Source organism: Thamnophis elegans, chromosome 13 (genome assembly GCF_009769535.1).
Source record: "Thamnophis elegans isolate rThaEle1 chromosome 13, rThaEle1.pri, whole genome shotgun sequence".
Taxonomy (NCBI): Eukaryota; Metazoa; Chordata; class Lepidosauria; order Squamata; family Colubridae; genus Thamnophis; species Thamnophis elegans.
In genome coordinates, this window is record NC_045553.1 from 16,144,207 (window position 1) to 16,161,600 (window position 17,394).

At 44.2% G+C, this 17,394-nt stretch overlaps 1 protein-coding gene across 1 annotated transcript in view; it reads right to left on the reverse strand.

Annotated features, from left to right (window-relative positions):
* Positions 1-374: 374 nt before the first annotated feature.
* AIFM3 (apoptosis inducing factor mitochondria associated 3) overlaps positions 375-17,394 on the reverse strand; it is a 60,645-nt gene continuing 43,625 nt past the window's right edge. The window contains 6 exon segments of the mRNA XM_032228912.1: positions 375-1,893; positions 7,104-7,208; positions 8,883-8,958; positions 9,629-9,727; positions 11,790-11,907; positions 15,425-15,501. Of these exon segments, the coding sequence (XP_032084803.1) occupies positions 1,854-1,893; positions 7,104-7,208; positions 8,883-8,958; positions 9,629-9,727; positions 11,790-11,907; positions 15,425-15,501 (515 nt within the window). The 3' untranslated portion in view covers positions 375-1,853.

The window sequence follows — 17,394 nt, forward strand, 5'->3', positions numbered from 1 at the left end:
CGCCAGAAGCAAGGAGGAAGTCTGGGACACTTGGACTACATATTCCATTTCCCAACCTAACATGATTTCAGGCAGGAATGTAAGACATGGTGGAAGCTCTAGTCCAACAGAAGTGGAAGACGCCTCCCTCCCTCCCTCCGCTTCCTGAGTGTTGAGCCTTTGTCCAGGGTGAACATTCAACTCTACGGAGTAGACAGGCACCTGCCAAAGATCCAGGTGAGTGTTGCTGGCCTTCTCTTTCCCTTCCCAATTCCCTGCCCCTTTCGACCCTGGGTGACTGCCACGTTTCTTCCACCAAGAGAAAAGCACTGGAGACTAACATAACATAGATGCAAGGCATATATTTGGTTTATTAAGAACCTTTTTAAAAAGTGGGGAGATTGTGAACGCCTACATGATGCAGGAGAGGCCCGTTAGGCCAGCCCAACCGCCCTCTTACTTGAGCACCTGGGATGGGGAGCCACCGGTGGTGGTGGTGTTCCAAAGGGTGTACAGGTAGTCCTCAAATTCCGACCACAATTGGGACCAGCATTTCTGTTGCTACGGTGATTTTCACCCAATTCTATGACCTGTTTTGCCACCATTGTTAAATGAATCACTGCAGTTAAGTGAATCACATGGTCATTAAGTGAAACTGGTTTCCCCCTTGACTCTGGGTGTTGGAAGTCTGCCGGGAACGTCGCAAATGGTGACCACACGACCCGGGACTCTGCAACCCTCGAAAATACATGCTGGTTACTAAGCATGCAATTTTGAATACAATGAACGTTGTGATGGTCGTAAGTGCAAGGACTTGTTGCCAGTTGCTTTTCTTCAAGGCCGTTGGAGCTTTGAACAGTCGCTAAATGAATGGTTGTAAGTCGAGGATTAACTGTAGCATAAAAACTAAAGAGAGTGGCCCCATGACGCTGTGGCCTCACACGTCCAAACCCAGTGACGATTTCACTAGTCTGAGTGTGACCAGGATGACTCAGTTTCCCCCCATGTAGATTTATGAATCAATCACACTGGAAGGGGAAAAAGAGAGAGAACATTTTCTGCCTGGGGTTGGTTTTGGCCTTTCCAGACTAAGAGGTTGCATTCCAATAAAGGGGGAAGGAAGAGACAAAAATTAAGCTTGATTTATGAAAAGGCAACAGTACTTTCAATTAATAGCCAGAAGACAATCCTTTCCTAGTAATCCAGTAATCTGAGACCACGGAATTCTGTCAGCATTCCTGCAGAAGAAACTTGATCCGGAATCTATAAAGTGCATTGCCCCCCCCCCAAAAAAAAGTGGGGAGATGGACCCGGGAAAGAACAAGCAGATTCCAGTCATCCCAGTAGATCAAGGGAGGTTCAGCCCAGAGGAACAAGGAACAAGCTGCTCAGCCGCGTTCTGGTTTCCCAGTGTCCCAGGACCTTTTCCATCTTCCTGCCTCCCTCCATATGATGCAAGGAGACATTTTGGCACATGGCAACCGCAGGAGAAGTGGGGATGGGGCCTTGACTTGGGAGAAGGGAAGGGTGGTGCCATGGCAGCATCCTGAGGAAGCTGAGCCCTCTCCCATGCAGGCTCAGCAGTTTGTGCCAGCCTGCAAAAGGTGCCCGCCACTTTTGTATATCCCTTCCTTCTCCTGCCCCCTCCATGGACAGCATTCAGCCCGGCGTCCCACTGTTTCTTCCTTCAGCCCCGCCCTGGGAGCTGCTACAAACTGTCTCACAGCAGGTCAAGGGCAAGTCCACCTCCGATGCTCTCCAGAGAGATCCTTGAGACAAAGGGACAGCTGGGAGAAGAGTCTCAGGGGAAGGTCGGGCTTGCCACACCTGGAGGAAGGTCCCTGAAAGGGAACCAAACACAGGATCCCCATCTCTTAAGAGCCTTTCCCCGTCAGCCAGGACATGTCGCCAGTTCTGCAGAAAAGACAAAATGGGTTATGGCAGCCTCCCTGAAGCCCAGCAGAAAACAGCAACACTGGCCGAAAGGCCTGGCCAGGGGCGCAGGTGGACCAGCCAGTAGTTCAGCCAAAGCCTTTATTATATTATATTATATTTATTATATTATATTATATTATATTATATTATATTATATTATATTATTATTATATTATATTATATTACATTACATTACATTACATTACATTACATTACATTACATTACATTACATTATTATATTATATTATATTATATATTATATATTATATATTATATTATATTATATTATATTATATTATATTATATTATATTATATTATATTATATTATATTATATTATATTATATTATTATAGTATAGTATATTATATTATTATATTATATTATATATTAATTATATTATATTTTTATATTATATTATATTATATTATATTATTATATTATATTATATTTTGTATTGTATTGTATTGTATAGTATCATTTAATATTAATATTAATATTAATATAAATATTAATATAATATTAATATTAATATAATCCCAGTAAGGGTGTGGCTAGCTGATGAGAGCTAAATAGCTTGAAATAGATCTATACTAGTCTCCCCTTATTTATCAGCAAAAAGTGCAACCCACACACAGACACACACACACACACATATATATATATATATACACATATACACATATACATATACATTCATATACAGGGCGGGGCATAACCTTTCCTAGGGGGTCACAGCAAGATCGACAGCAGTTTACAACTTCCGCGACACCTCATTTTAAAGCCCATAAAAAACGAATTGAATGAGCTATAAATGTTAAATTTGCTTTAAGAATGGCTGGAAAATTCGATTCGGAAGAACAAAGGATCATTGAACAGAATAAAATGCATTGCCTTTCGAGAGGCTCGCGATGCTGGAGCCAGATCTCAATTCGCCAGATCTCAATCCGGCAGAGAACATTGGGGCCATAATTAAGGATGAAGTGGAAGCTCTGATGATTCAGGAGCGCAAGGTCAAAATCGATATTCGGTTGAAACTTTGAGAATGAATTTGGAAACTGTGTTGAAAAATCTGGAAAATCGAACGAACTGTTTGAAGATTTGTTGTGTTCTTATCCACCTCGTTTGAATGCTGTTCGAAGGGCTAATGGTGGTCATACTGACTATTAATCGTGTCAATAAACTCAGTTTTTGATGGGCTTTCAAATGGTGTATGACTTATTGTGTTGTTATTACAAGTGTTGCTGTGACCCCCTAGGAAAAGGTTATGCCCCGCCCTGTATACATATATGCATGCATACATGCATACATACATACACACACACACACACACATACATACATACATACATACATACATACATACATACATACATAAAACTAACAAAAAGAAACAAATAAATTAAATATAGTACAATATAACAAACTAACCCCCCAACTCCCTCACACGAGCCATTGAATGGGCTCCATCCTGCTCTGGGTTCCCGCGGCCCACTGGCAGAACCAGGTCTTCATGCCTTCCGGAAGAATGTTAGAGTGGGGGCCGTTTTAATCTCTGGGGGGATGATGTCCCAGAGGGAGGTTGCCACCACGGAGAAGGCTCTTCTTCTGGGTCCCACCAGGTGTATCTCCCTCAGGGATGAGACCCGCAGCATTCCCTGCCTCCCAGCTGTGATGGGTCGGGGAGATGTGACCGGCAAGAGACGGGTCCCCTCAGATCACCTAGTCCCCAGCCATGAAGGGCTTTAAAGGTGACAACCAGCACCTTGAATTGCATCCGGAAGCAAATCAGCAGTCATTGCAACTCCCGCAAGAGAGGTGATACATGTGCACACCGGGGTCTGCACAAAACCATGCGGCCCGTTGCATTTTGTACCAACTGGAGCTTCCCCACGTTGGGTCATGTTTTGCTCCCTGGCACGGCTGAAGACCTTTCAGGGAACCCGAGAAATTCTTGGCCAGGAAGGGGGTCACGGGAAGAGTGCTGCTGGGGGGGTGTGTGTGCATGGGCATGGCCAAAAGAGAGGACCTGTTTTCATGATTCATCATCTGATCAGCAGCCAGCCTCCCTGCCCCCCAGGAACTGAAAGCAACATTGGTGCTCCAATCCTTCCTTGGAGCCAAAATTGAACAACTGGCCCAAAACTACAATGGGCTTCCATCGTGAAGAGAAAAACCTGGACAGGCTTTCAAGTTTCTGTGATTAACTCTGCATCGATCAAGAGGAGAACTGTTACAAGAGAAATAAAGAGAGAGAGAGAGAAAATTTCTGGAATTTTCTGCCATTTCCCTCAATTTTCAAAGCTCCTCGGAGTTTCTTGTGTCCCCCTTGCACCAAGAGAATCAAGATGGGGTTATTTGAGACTCCTCCCTGAGGCTTGCTCAGGATGGAGGAGGGGATTTCTCCCTCCCTTAATGGCTCATCCTTCCTTCCATAGAGTTGTCCTTGATGTCCCTTACAACTCCCAGCCTCCAGGGCTGTTTTTTACCTCCAGAAGCACAGGTGTCAGGTAGATAGATAGATAGATAGATAGATAGATAGATAGATAGATAGATAGATAGATAGATAGATAGATAGATAGACAGACAGACAGACAGACAGACAGACAGACAGACAGACAGACAGACAGACAGACAGACATGATAAACAGGTGATAGATGATAGGTGACAGAGAGAGAGAGAAAGAGAGAGTGAGTGAGTGGTAGATAATGACTGGATGGATGGATTGAGGATAGATGATAGACCGACAGATGGACAGATACTGATAGGTAGATAAGTGGGTAGGTAATGGATGGATGGACAGATAAATAGATGAATGGGTGGGTAGGTAGGTAGGTAGGTAGGCAGCAGGCAAGCAGGAGGCAGGCAGACAGACATATCCGGAGCACACAGGTCTCTGCCTGTTCCCAGCTGAGCACTGAAGGATCCAGAACTCTGCAGAAAAGCACCCCTCTGGCCTCTTTTAACGATCACTGAATAATGAAGCTGTTCTGCACATATCCCTCTTTTTTCCTAATAAAAAGCAGAAAAGCTTCTCAACCCAAGGCAGCCCCTCCAAATGCCTCGGCTGGGCTGTGGTCCCAGGGCAAACATACATAGGCACATACATACCGGATGAAGAGCCTTAAATCGTAGCAGTAAAAGAGAAAGAGGAATGAAAGGAGAATAGGTCAGGGCCCCTTCCTGCATTGTGAAAAAAGAATCAAATCCACTCCAATCTAACACTGAATAGTATCAACCACTTTCTAAACCGGGGGGGGGGGTGGACCCCCGAATTCTCGGCAGCCACATATAGTCCCAGCGCCCTTTTTGTATTCTTCCCCCTCCCTCCCCCCATGAACTGTAGTGCCCCCAAAATTATGTAATGCTAAATTCTGTTGCCAAACTCTCAGTGCAAGTTTCTTATGCAGATATTTGTTGTGGCCTTGTTGGGTGGGGCGAGAAGAAAGCAAAAATGCAGAAGCCACTTTAGAAAAAGAGGGAAGAATTCAAAACTGGAGACCATTGTTCACTCCCTGTTCCTTCCGCTCCACTCTTCGGTCTAGGAAAGCTAACCATTCAAAAGCACCCCGCTCTCCATCACCCCAAACCTCACCTTGTCCCTGTTCTGAGACCCCAAAAGTAAGATTCCTTGGCCTCTTGTCAATTCTGCTCATTAGAACAGCTTATTCCAGACTTAGAATGAGGCACCCCCCAGGGCTGTCAAGCAAATCAAGGCCACCATCACCGCGCAACCAAAGCCCCATCCCAATTTTACACATGGGGTATGACTGAACAAGCACCCTCTTGGCTTGGTGCAGCCCCCACCCTCGCCTCCAACACGGAAAGGGGCAACTCGCTGCAGCCCACCTACCACGATCAACTCAACACGGGATAATTCACCATGGGACAATTTAGCAATAGCAATAACACTTACTTATATACCGCTTTCCAGTGCTTTCCAGCCCTCTCTTAGCGGTTGACAGTCAGCCTATGGTCCCCAACAATCTGGGTCCTCATTGTACCCACCTTGTAACAACCGAAGGCTGAGTCAACCTTGAGCTGGGTGAGAATTGAACTGTTGGCAGTGGGCAGAATTAGCTGCAATACTGCATTCAGGAAGGAAGGAAGGAAGGAAGGAAGGAGGAAGGAAGGAAGGAAGGAAGGAAGGAAGGAAGGAAGATAGCACTAGCACTTAGACTTATATACTGCTTCATAGTGCTTTTATAGCCCTCTCTAAGCGGTTGACAGAGTCAGCCTCTGGCTCCCAAAAATCTGGGTCCTCATTTTACCCACCTCAGAAGGATGGAAGGCTGAGTCAACCTTCAGACGGTGAGAATCGAACTGCCAGGTTGCAGGCAGCCAGCAATCAGCAGAAGTAGCCCTGCACTACTGCACTCTAACCACTGTGTCACCATGGCTCAATTATTCATTAATTAAATTGAATAATTGAATTAAATTCAATAATTAAATTGAATTTAACAAGTTAATTATTTAAAATGAATAAAAATATTTTCATTGTTGTCATTCACATTTCACTCTGTCCCTCCTTTTGCATCCTTGCTTTAATGATTCTGTCCCACCATTTCTGTAATGCTCGTGTAACTCTTGTCCCGGAGCAAGGTGTCCTGCGGTCAGTTGGCCATGGGAAATTGTCATACATCCCCACCCCCACCCCACATGTGCACACTCCTGATTCAGAATTAGAACAAATAATCCTTCAAATCTCCTTCTTTCCAATCTCCAGGCTCTCTCCTCGGGAAAAAGAGGTAAGCCCAGTGTAAAGTCGCAAGAATGATGCACTTGTGTTTCAGAGGGTCAGGGAAAGCCACAGGGAGAGTGGTATGGTGGCCTAGTGGTGGAGCTCTTGCCTCACAAACAGGAGGCTGTGAGTTCAATCCTAGTTAGAAGCAGATATTTCTCTCTCTGGGCACGATGAGAACATATCTACTGAAGAAAACTCCTCATCGGCAACAGGGAGGGCATCTGGCCAGTAAACACTAAGCTCCATTCAGTTGTTCAGACTCCACCCCACAAAGAAGTTGATGAGATGAGGGAGGGACACAGGAAGCTCACACTCGTGTTTGCCAAAGGCTTTTGACCCAACATGTCTGCTCCATGCGGAGTGGGAGTGGCGGGGCTGGAAAATATGCTGAGAGTTAATCTTTCTGTGGAGGAGGAGGAAGGCGGCAGCTACTCAAGAGGACTTACTCCACGTCTCGCTTGCGGATAGTCCTGCCAGAGCCCATGACGTCGGCCACCTTGGAGACCAGCGGGTCGTAGTTCATGCTGGCCACGGCCAGCACTTCGTCGCTCCTGGAAGAAAAGATCAAAGGCTCAGAAGTGGAGGGTAAAAACCGCTGCCAGCTGCCCAGGGTGCATTTCACACAAGGCAGGAGGTTCCAGTGGAACCCAAGGGAGCTTTTCCTAGGCGCTTTGCTTCTTTTGCACCCAGGTCTGCTGAGTTGATCCAACGAACTGTGATATGAATGGAACACAAATGCCGACTAATTATATTTGCATGACTCACTTCATTGACTCAAAGAACAAGCTGGCAATGGTGGCATCTCTGGGGGATGGTCAAAAAAATACAAGATGGCTTTTCAAACTCCCTTCTGCAGATGGCGCTGTTCGGCAGCAACAGGTAGGCTCCCTTCTAGGAGCAGCTGCTTTGCATCATTGGCTTATTTGAAATCTGTGGCCTACCAAGTACAACCGCTAAGCCAGGAACTGCATATCTTGTTTGTATTTAACTTTAGAACCTGACCCAAAGATGCTTTTTTCAGGAGGCATAACTGGACTTTCTTGTTTTTTCTTTGAAGACATTTCGCTTCTCCTCCAAGAAGCTTCTTCAGCTCTGACTGGATGGTGGGGAATGGAAGGATTGATATTCCTTGCAGACAGCTGGTCCTTTGCATCCTTTTGGAGGGTCGTTGATGCCACTTGGAGGTTTTATCTGTGTCCTCAGGGTCACCTGAGTAGTGCAAATGGTTCCTGTAGTCTGTAATTTTTCCTCTGGAAATTTAAAGGAATATAAATCCTTCCATTCCCCACTGTCCTGTCAGAGTTGAAGAAGATCCTTGGATGAGAAGCGAAACGTCTTCAAAAGGAAAAACAAGAAAGTCCAGTTATGCCACCTGAAAAAGCACCTTTGGAACAGCCAGGACCTGGATGGCTGAGGATCTCTATACACTTTTAACTATGCAATTTGGGATGAAGACCCTTGGAATGGTGTGGGGGGAGGAATGGATTTCCAGAAGAAAAAATGCAGACAGGAACCAGGAGCATCACTCAGGTGAACCTGTGGACACTGGGAAACCTCCAAGTGCTTCAAAAGGATGCAAATGGCCAGCTGTCAGCAAGGAGTATAAATCCTTTCATTCCCCACCATCCAGTCAGAGCGGAAGAAGCTTCTTTATGAGAAGCCAAACATCTTAAAAAGAAAAAACTAGAAAGTCCAATTGCCTCCTGAAAAAAGCACCTTTGGGACAACCATGACTTAGATGACTGAGAATCTCTACTGACTTTTGGAATCTGACATTTCTCCCCGCTGAACATAAACAGCGAACTGAATGCAGCCCAATATTCAAGTCAATTAAAATTCTTTGGAACTTTGGAAGCCTGGAATGGTCCTTCTTCCAAAAAAATTTTAGTACCCCTTTCTCGGGAGATGATCTTCGATCTCAGAATTCCCCAGCCAGCTATGCAGTCAGGAGAATTCTGGGAGTTGAAATCCACCCATTTTAAAGTTGCCAAAGTTGAGAAATACTGTAAATCTGGAGTTTCATGGCCCAAGTAATAAAATAAAATAAAAAGTTCTATTATTATTCTTTGAAGCTAAAATCGATTGCACAGATTCAGCCAGCTTTTGCAACACCAACAAGCAATACACAAACAGCTGTATTTGCTTATTATAAACAAACAGTATACCATAATTATGCAACCCCCATCATGGTGGCTTTTAAATTAGAGCTTTTCATGGGCACTTACTTAGTGTAAAAGGCTACAAATTTAAGTTCGTCTAGGTCTCCCCGAATAATCACATCATCAAATCCTTCTCCATGACCTAGAAAAGAAAAGCAACATGTCTATGTAGGAAGCACTAGTTTCTTTTTCCTATTTTAATCTGCTGTTTTGTTTCTTTTAAAAAGCATAAAATATATGATAAGAAACTAATTAATACTACACATGAATTTAGAGCATTTAGAGCATCTTGAAACAAACAGACATTTTTAAAATGTATTTCACCACATTTTTATGGAGCATTACAACGTGGCGAAAACAAAGAGAATTTTGCTGCAAAGTGCAGATGAGTCGACCAGGTGCAGAATTAGTTCCCTTTTGGTCAAGAGTGGAGAAGGTGACATTTTAAGGCACCCTAAATTAGATACTTTCTCCAGCCATTCAAATCTGGACTTAGTTTCATAGCACAAATCATACACAGACGCAAGACTTCTGCATTTTTTCCAAGCTTTCTAAGGAAGAAACATGATAGCTGTGGATTTTGCCAATCTGCCTGAGTGTATTCTTTTTTTAATTTATCAAATATATGTGGTTAAATAATGAGTGACTCTGGGCAGCAAACAATGAAATAAAAACAATAACGAACATTACAAGAGTTAAAAACAAAGTACCTAAGAATATCAAACAGCCCACCACCTCCCAAAAACCAGAAAGGCAACCAAAAAGCAGGTCTCAGCACCGCACACTCTAATCCTAAACTTTTCTTCCCTCACCTGCATAGCGAATGCTCTTGCCAAACATGGCTGTCCACAGGTAAGGGACGGTGCTGATTTCGGTCCCATAGGCCAGCATGTTCAGTGCTGCTATGCGCCCTGGGATGCAACAGAGAATGTAATAGAGAAGTCAATCAGGCATCTGAGTTAGGGTCTTTAGAGCATATCAAAACTATGTTTGTTTTGCCATCAGGTGGTTGTGTTTTTAACTATGGATTATTTTAGGCAAAAGGACACTAAACAACTTCAGTCAAATGAGAACTATGCTATGTTGATGATAGTAAACTCATTAAGAATCTTTGACCTCTGATATGAATATAAGTAATGACTGTGGAAGAGATGCACGAAAGCTAATTGTAACCAATTGACACTTTCTACAAGATGTAAGATTATTTTTTTGTATTGTTTATTTAATAAAAATAAAAATTTCTTGCAAAAAAAGCCCTGTTTGTTCATTATTTGAATGGTGTAAGCCAGGGGTCAGCAACCTCTGGAGCCGCACATGGCTCTTTCATCCCTCTCTGGTGGCTCCCTGTCACTGCTCGGCTCCACAATTGATAGGGCTTTCAGTTAGTACAGGTAGAGAAAAAAGAACACCATGCTAGGAGGGGACTCTATGGTGGGGAACTGGACTTCCGGTCAGCACAGGAAAAAGGACGCTGTGCTAAGAGGAGGCTCAATGGTGCAGGAACCAGACTTCCAGTTGGCTCCAGAATTGAATGGGGGTCTTCCAGTTAGGACCTTTGTGGCTCTTTGAGTGTGTAAGGTTGCCAACCCCTAGTGTCCATTGTTTCTCAACTCTGGTAACTTTAAGATGGCTGGCCTTCAACTCCCAGAATTCCCCAACCTGGCTGGGGAATTCTGGGAGTTGAAGTCCATCCATCTTAGAGGTTGCCTAGGTCAAAAAACAAACCATGTCTTCATTGGCTGTTGCATGCAACAAATCCATCCTCTGAGACAAGAACACTGCAGAGACTCTAGCAGGCCTTTTTATTATTGTGGGGTAAAGAAACAGCATCTCGGGATCCTGCCCAACTTTCTCCCTGTCCCATACACAAAACCGTAGCCATTTGGAGGGTCTTTTTCCTGCTTTCCTGTTTGTCAAGACTACTTAAAATCCTCTCTTAACAGCTCACTCCTACCTTCCTGTTCTGACCCCCCTCGTCCCACACCAACACACACTCCAAGCCGAAGATAAGTTACGGCATTTAATTAACAGACAGACAGGTTCTTGGCAGCAAACCAGCACAGATAAGACTTGGCAGCTATCCAGCCTCCCAAGCTCACAATAATGTTCTCCGACATTAGTTCCTGCGTTGACTTCTGCAAGAGGGGCATGTGCACAAGCAGTCCTTTTATAGTCTGGAGAGGAGCCTAATGACCACCAGCTGAGTGCAATTACCTCCTGTAATTGCATAATTGTTCCTTCTGCTTATTAGCTCTCCGATGCCGGGCATCTAGGAACAACTCCCTTGTCTCCTCCCCACTGCTGACGTCCAGATTACACCCCCTTGTCTCCTCCCCACTGGTGGCCAACCAGCCTCTCTGCGCCCTGCTCTGAGTCGGAACCCTGTCCAGGGTCCTCCACATCCTCCAAAGCCAACTCATAGGGCCCCTCGCTGTCGGAGTCTGGTGGCAGCTCCAACGGCTCCTGCTGGGCCACAACACTTCCCTATCGCCAAGTCCAGCTCTACACTTCTTCCCAAATGCAAAGTCTTAGACTCCAGTAGGGAAAATCTAAAGATTGGTTACAGTGACAGCCTTCTCTTTTTTTACAGCCCACCCTGCCCTGCTGTGCTTGGAGGTGGGTGGGTGTGACTTTGTGTGTGTGTGTGTGTGTGTGTGTGTGTGTTGTATGTGATGCATCAGTCCTGAACAAGGTGGAGCGAAGCAAGTTTTAAAACCAGAACAGAGGGAGGTTTATTCATAGGGAAAATGATTGGGAAAGGCGAAGCTGAACACCCAACTAGGCCTAGGACAGTCCTGGGCCTGGGAAGGGACCACAGAAGAGGTTGTTGTCCGTCCGTCTGCCCGTCCCCTCCCTCTCCGATATCTTGATTGTCCTAAACCAAGACAGGCTGCAGCTACCCACCCATTTGCTAAGGATTTCCCAGGGTTTCCAGAGGGGAAATGGAGACTTCTCCTCCACCACAACACCCACCGTGCATGTGAGCCATCTGCCAGTGGGGAACGTTGGTCTTCTTGTGGTTCCTCAGTGCCAAAGGAAAGGCCACCGCGTCGCCTGCAGCAAAAACTCCTGGAACGTTGGTCTGCATCATCTGGAAAGGAGAGAAGAGCTCTGTTGGGGGAAGGCCTTGCAAGGGGAGGGGGAACAAGGAATGGTCCATTGCAGGAGGGAAGAGGGAGGGAGGGAGGGAGGAAGAAGGAAGGAAGCACCAGCTGAGCAAGGAAGGAAGGAAGCAAGGAAGCAAGGAAGCAAGGAGCAAAGGAAGGAAAAAGCAAAGAAGGAAAGGGGGAAGGAGCGAGGGAGGGAAGGAAGGAAGGATGAAGGAAAGAGGGAGGGAAGGAAAGGAAGGAGGGAAGGAGTAAAGGAAGGAAAGAGCAAGGGAAGGAGGAAGGAGCAAAAAAGGAAAGAGGGAGGGAAGAAAGGAAGGAAGGAAAGAAAGAAGGAAGGGTGGATGCACTATCAAAAGATTTCAAAAGACAGGCAAAGCAACCAGACAGAATCATTTTCTTAACTTTCTCAGTAGCTTTGACAAATCTGATTATTTGTGTAAACTCTAAAAATGTAACAATAGTCAAGTGATGACTAGAAATAAAGATGCTGAGGAATACCTGGAAGCATCTTTAGGAACTGCTCCACAGCCAAGTCATTTAGTTTTTATACCTGTTGCATCCTGATAGTTTTGGCTGAGTTTTTAACGGACAGTCCCATGACACTTCCTGGTTTTCAGCTGCACAGGGGAAATAAATAATTAAGAAATGGTTTAGCTCTGACTGAAGGAAGCACAGCTGCCTTGTCCTCGTGCAAATATGGACAGTGAAACAGGGAACCCAGCCTGCTCCTCCTCTTCAGAGAGCCATATTCACATGAAGAGTGGATATCCTTGTATTCTAATATTTCATGCTTACACAAGGGTTGTAAATCTCTTCTGACTGATCTGACCTATTCCATAAATTGTGGGGTTATTAAGCCTGGTTTGTCCATTTTTCAGCTGATAGTTTTACTTAATATCCTTAAAGATGAAGCAAATCTCAAATGCAAAAAAGCAAAACAGGCAAAGCAGCTGATAGATTGAAAATGAGATGAAAGCAGAAATAACAAAGAGGAAGGGAAAAGTGCCCAAACTAAATGCAAGAAGAAAAGGAGTAAATTTAGAGTAATGCAGGGAACAGGTCATAAGGAAATCATAGAAATTAAGAGAAACGTTTATACAAACAGGGACTCTGTAAAACAATAAGGCAAAGATCTACTGGAAAGGTATGAAGAACAGGTGTGTGACTGTACAGATAAACCGTTAAAAAGATCCCCAAATAAAGTAGGAAGATTTTATCACTAAAGCCAGATGTTCTAGAAATAAAGAAAATTAGGTCTTAAAACACACTGCTAGCAACCAAACTGCAGGAGTTGGAGAAATTAGCAGCAGATCTGTTTAAAATCATATAAAAAATTGCAATTCAGCTAAGCAGTTGTAGAAAACACAGCAGTGGCCCAGGGACTGGAAAATATCCATTTATATTTCAATACCTGTCCTGTGATTGACCCACATTTTTTAATTAATACTTGGAAGAGAGGCTGCCCAGACAAACTAATCTTCCTATTTACTTTTGTCAGTTGCAAGATAAAAAAATCCTCCAGTTCTAACCCCGTCAGATAATTATTTCTCACTTTGGTCTTAGCAGGTGCCTAATACTGTTAATCCTCATTAATATGTAACCCTCCTTTGCTGATAACAAGGCCACTCCAGGGGTGGAGGTGGGGAGATGGGGGAGGGCTTTAAATCTTTCCCAAGGAAAGCAGCCCCTTTGCAATTCCTGCCCATGGCCCACTCCACAAGGGAGGCCCTCCTGGGGTGTATCCAGAAAGAAAATCTTTGCCATAAATAGAAGACCCCTCTTAATAAATCTTTTTAATTATGCCTTTAGGGTTCACCTTTTTTTGATATCCAACCTGCAACTGCATTAGCCAGCAACAATTCCCAAAAGACCAAGGCTAAAGAAGGTTGAACATACCCAACGCTTTCCCTTACCTGATATGCTAGGGAGTGTTTCCAATTCAGACCTCAAGAAAGGCAAGGGCTAGATGTGACATTAGTCAGAATAGAGCTGGAAGGGACCTTGGAGGTCTTCTAGTCCAACACGCTCCCTCTCAAGCAGGAGACCCTCTACCATTTCACACAGGTGGCTGACCAATCTCTTCTTGAAAGCCTCCAGTAATGAAGCTCCCACAAACTCTAGAGACAAGCAAGCTCTTCTCCCGGTACTGCACACACATCCACACACACTTCTACTCAGATAATTTCAAATGAAGAGACAAGAGCTCCACACAGAACAAACCACCTCAAGTTTGACTCAGGAAATAATCAGGGACTAAATTTTACTTTAAAATATGACATGGAGGTAGGGATGCATGCAAGCATGCATGTATGCATGGATGGCCACCCATCTTGCCTGAAACACTTCCACAGGGTGGAACTGTGGATTCCTTGGTGCCCTTTGGTGATTTGCGCACCCCACCCTACCACACACTGATGGTGTTCCCTAGTTGGGCACTGCAACGTCTGCAGGGAGAGCACCAGCACAGAGAGCATCAAGGACTCCATTTAGCCTACTGATTGAATTACCCAATTGCCGTTGGGGAGGGTGTTTATTATTTTATTATTTTTATTATTTCTATTTCTTCTACATTGTGTTTTTATTTTCTATAAGCCAACTAGTGTCACTGGGAGTAAGTAGGCAGCTATATAAATTTAAATGAATGAATGAAATGGATGGATAGATGGATGGGTAAAGTAGGTGGCTATATAAATTTGAATGAATGAATGAATGAATGAATTGGATGGATGGATGGATGGATTGAAGGGATGAATGGATGAATTTGATGTGATGGATTGATTGATTGAATGAATGAATGAATGAATTTGATGGATGGGTGGATGAATCGAATGGATGGATATATGGATGAATTGGATGGATGAATGAATGAATGAATTGGATGGATGAATGGATGGATGAACTGGATGGATGGAATGAATGAATAAATTGGATGGATGGATGGATAGATGGATGGATGGATGGATAGATAGATGAGTTGAATGGATAGTTGGATGGAGGAATTAGATGGATGGATGAATTGAATGGACGGATAGATGGATGAACTGGATGGATGAATGAATGAATGAATTGGATGAATGAGTGAATTGATTGAATGGAATGAATGAATTAATGAATTGGATGGATGGATGAATTGAATGGATGGATAGATGGATGAATTGAATGGACGGATAGATGGATGAACTGGATGGATGGATGGATGAATGAATGAATGAATTGGATGGATGAGTGAATTGATTGAATGGAATGAATGAATGAATGACTGAATTGGATGGATGGATGGATGGATGGATGAATGGATGGATGGATGAATTGAATGGACGGATAGATGGATGAATTGGATAGCTGAATGAATGAATTGGATGGCTGAATGGATGATGAATTGAATGGATGGATGGATGGATGGATGGATGGATGGTCCAGTGCTTAGCCAACAGCCCCCCCTGCCCCCGCCGCCACCACCTCCTCCCTGGCCGGCCTGTTTGGCTGCTTCTAGGGTACCTTGTTCACCACGATGTAACCTTTGGAGTCCAGATGGACACCGCTCTGCTTCAAAAAGCCAGTGGCTGGAGTGGCTCCTGCGCCAAAGAAGAAGGGCATTAGCAGTGGGAGGGACTCTTGACCCCCAGCCCCATTTATTTCAACCACAGAAATGACCATTATCAAATACTAATTACTCTTGACCACTCCATCTGCTTTATAAATCATAAAATGATAGATCATCCATATAAACTGGAGATAATACAAGTTTAAGTCCCAATTCAATTGGTGCTTTGCTTTAAGTCCCCCCCCTCTTCTTTCCTCTTCCCCCTCCTATTTTCCTTCCATATTACAGTTTTTTAGCTTGTAAAAAACTTTAGGTGATGGTTGCTCTTTGGTGGCCTGTAAAACATTCTGGCTTTTTGGTGGAATTAAAATGCTTTAAATAAACTAAAATGTAGCTTATTTTAAATAAATAGTTTAAATAAACTATTATTTAAAATATGCTATAGTTTAGTATCCCTAATACTGATAATTCCTTACTGTCAAAATCAAACACTTTTTGGGCTCCCCCATTATGTCATCACTTCCTTCTCACACTTTCTCATGGCTTCAGAAGATCCTGGTTTCTGTCATATGAAATAATTATCCTATGGAAGGATTTCTCGGAGTGGTGCGGTGGCCCAGAGGTGGAAACTCTCATCTCACAATCAGGAGGCTGTGAGTTTGATCCTAGGTAGAGGCAGATATTTCTCTCTGGGCCCAGTGAGACTATATCTGCTGAACAAAACTCCACATTGGTGACAGGAAGGGCATCGGGTCAGTAAACGCTCAGCTCCATTCAGTTGCTTTTTTGTGAATGAGCCAATGTCAACTATAATCTCTCTACTGACTCTTCTCACTCAGCTCTGTAACTTACTTCAGGGACAATTTTTGGGTCACCATAGAGAAGTATTTTGCCAGGGCCCCCTTTCCAACTTAATCATTGTTCTAGAATCTTCAGATGGTCCCCCATCCAAAAATCCCCAAAGTGGCTTTTTTTTTTCAAACTCAGCAAATGTCAGGTAAATGCTACCCCTGATGAACAGAAGAGCTGTATAATTAAAGTAAGGGCTGTCCTTGTGGGAAGGTCAAGGAAGAGTCCTCAAACATAGGGGCACTCAGGGACATCCCCAGGGGGTTATCTAAAAGCTTAAGATGTCCAAGAGCAACTGATCAAAGCATGTGTGATGTCTCTCTTGGACGATTCCTCCGATTCTTCCTTGGAGTCGGATCAAGGGAGGATGAGCTCATTCCTGGCATGTCAGGAAGTAGGTTATTAATGACTCTGAACAGCCTGCCAAAAGAAATTTAAAGGATGCTTCGGAGGGTGGCAGCTTGCAGGTGTGGATATCAGTGAAGAAGAGGAGCAGGAGCTGCCTTCTGCAGTAGATTCAAGAGCACGCAGGGCAGAGAAAAGACGAGAGCAATGGAGATCTTCCAGATTTCTTGGGAGAGGCCCTGCCTGTCTTGATGGGCTGCACTGGAAAGCTATTTATCATGGCAGGCATAGGGAGGCGTTGCTGGGAATAACACATTGGGTTTATGGCTGTGTGTATTTCCTCGTATGTCCTGCTTGACTTTGTACCTTGGAGACTTTGAACTTCTCTTACCAAGTGAGCTCTCGTAGATGTCCTTTCAGTTTTCCCTGGTAGATTTAAGTTTGTTTGGTGGACTTGGTTGGTTGGAGCAACTCTCTACTGTTTTATGGACCACCGGCCATTGCCTGGTGGACTAATCCTGGCCTGCTTGTGGCTGGATTGATTTGGGACAGTTCTGAGGTTGGGTGAAGGGAACTGCTGGGGAACATCAATAAACTCTCTATAAACCATACTTACGTGTGTGTGATGAGTGGGGGCGCAGCATGTGACACCTGTAAGAGTGAGCTTCGATTGGGCAGTCCTGGTGCCATTTTGATCTTCTTCAGTCCCCGCAAAGGCCAACCCAAAATA